General features: G+C 38.8%; 1 protein-coding gene across 1 annotated transcript in view; it reads right to left on the bottom strand.

The window, feature by feature from the left end:
* hacd2 (3-hydroxyacyl-CoA dehydratase 2) overlaps positions 1–2,244 on the bottom strand; it is a gene marked incomplete at its 5' end in the record, with an annotated part of 10,508 nt that overhangs the window by 6,326 nt on the left and 1,938 nt on the right. Inside the window, 2 exon segments of the mRNA XM_014031576.1 lie at positions 1,324–1,445; positions 1,901–1,989. Of these exon segments, the coding sequence (XP_013887030.1) occupies positions 1,324–1,445; positions 1,901–1,989 (211 nt within the window).

Genomic DNA, 2,244 nt, shown 5'->3' with positions numbered 1-2,244 from the left:
TCTATCTATCTATCTATCTATCTATCTATCTATCTATCTATCTATCTATCCATCTATCTAAATTAGGACAATGCATATTAATCAACATGTCAGCATTAAGCATCATTGTAAAGATGCCGGAGTTAATACAACAGCTGGGTTTCATCCATTGTCCTAGGGCAGGTAAGAACAAGAAGCATTGCACAAAACAAAGAACAGAGAACAATATAAACATCACCTAAAACACAAAATTTTATTTATTTACCGTTATTTTACCAGGCAAATCCCACTGAGATCTCAGATCTCTTTTTCAAGGGCGGCCTGGGCCTGAAGGCAACCTATTGTACATGTTTTTGTGTACTAAATAAGAAACACACACTCAGTTGCCTTTATCTGCTGAGAAAACCACCTTTAAACCCACAAATCCCACCACAGTTTGCTGTTAATCTTCCACAGATGCAGATATTCTCCCGTCTCTCAGGGTGTGATTCAGACTGAAGGTTTGATACTAATATAGCAGCGGCCTCATTTGCTCCTTAGCAACAAAAAGACCGCAGGGAGGACCACTTTAACTGTTGCCTTGGATGTAGAAGCAGAAAAATCTTGTTCACCAGACAGAGATGTTGGTTTTCATGGTGGAAACGGCTCAAGTGTGGGCAGGTTTGATAATTACCTTTAGGAAAAGACAGTTTTTATAAAGACTGCTTCTGTGATTCATRACTTTTTATCAAAAAAGTACTCTCACTTTAATTATCACTACAGTATCAACAAAGATGAGTCAAAAAATCTGAGTAATACAAACAAAACCATGATGAATCACCTTCTGCAAACTAATTACCTTTAAAGTAGATTATTTTTAACATTTAAAACTTTCTCATCATGTCAGTTCAGACATGGATGATTATAAGTTGATGATAAAGTAATCAAAGGTTACAGTCTTCACAAAATGAACCTACACTCTGCTGCGGTTCTGTGATGACGGCTTCATTTAGGAAGCTTACAYTGTTGAAGGAGTGTGATTGATGAACAACCAGAGGCAGATTAAAGGAGGGTTTGTTTTAGCAGCCGTGTTGCAGAACTGTTGTGAAAGAGGCTCGTGATACAAGTTCAGCAACTAATGGTTGAAAAAACTGTTTCAAAAGAGTGCGTCTAAAAAATAATATGGGCAATCACTAGTTATTTTTGCACAGACATAACTTCAGTTTCAAGGATTTGGATCCTAATTTTCCAACTTTATCCTTCAACTACAGMRGGTAAAATAAGTATTGAACACGTCACCATTTTTCTCAGTAAATTTATTACTAGAGGTGCTAATGACACAAAACAACTGTCTGATTTTCCTACCTGGCCCATTTGATGAGGTATGGCAGGTGGTTGAGCAGACTGAAGGTATAGAAGGAGTAGCGGATGATCTCAGTGACCGTCCAGGCTGCGACAAACAGCAGCACGCTGTCCTCACTCTGGACCTGCACAAACACACACAGGATGATGGGAGGCAGACGGGGAAACAGCCAGGCCTGCATCAGGCCTTAGTCTGCTTGAAGATAATCCAGTTTTCATTAAAGGAACATGCTGCTTGGTTTAGAWGCGCAGACCACACTGCATCCGCAGATATTAGGTAAAAACAATACAAATATGGGGTTAAAGCACACTTTTTATAACATAGGTTTTTTTGTCTTACATTCACAAGAAAAGGGAGAGTTTGAAAGAGAAAATGTCAGTACTGCATCATACAACATACAAAAAGATCAGAAATGACCAGCATACATTATACTACTGCAAATATTAACTCTAACATTCCTGCAAGACTCTACTTACACATGTACTGCTCCCCGGTCTAAAAACAGGGCAAACAACTGGTCACTTTGATACAAAAACAAGTTTAACAGCTTAATAGACCTATAAAAACCACTCATTGTACCTCTCTGACACTGTGAGTGACAGCCCATGTGAGGAAAACCCGAGACATGACCTGAAACCCAGTCAAAACCACAGAGGACGGTACGATTCCTGCGTGAACAGAAACATACAGTCAGATAAGGAAGGAGTTAGCGTTCAGCTGCACACAGAATAAATGTGAGTTACAGTAGCTGTGTTTCCATTACAAATGTGCACAAAACTTTGTCGATATTCTGTTAATGTTGAAAAAACACAGTTTCACAACTGTGATGTTTCCATGAAGTAAGAAATGCTACTAAAGACACGTGTGAATATGTTTGTTCTAGGGCTGCAGCGATTACTTGAAATAATCGATGACGTCGATTA

The sequence above is a fragment of the Austrofundulus limnaeus genome, unplaced genomic scaffold (assembly GCF_001266775.1).
Source record: "Austrofundulus limnaeus strain Quisiro unplaced genomic scaffold, Austrofundulus_limnaeus-1.0 Scaffold1273, whole genome shotgun sequence".
Classification (NCBI taxonomy): Eukaryota; Metazoa; Chordata; class Actinopteri; order Cyprinodontiformes; family Rivulidae; genus Austrofundulus; species Austrofundulus limnaeus.
The sequence above is the reverse complement of the archived record's forward strand: the minus strand, read 5'-3'. Positions and strand labels throughout refer to the sequence as shown.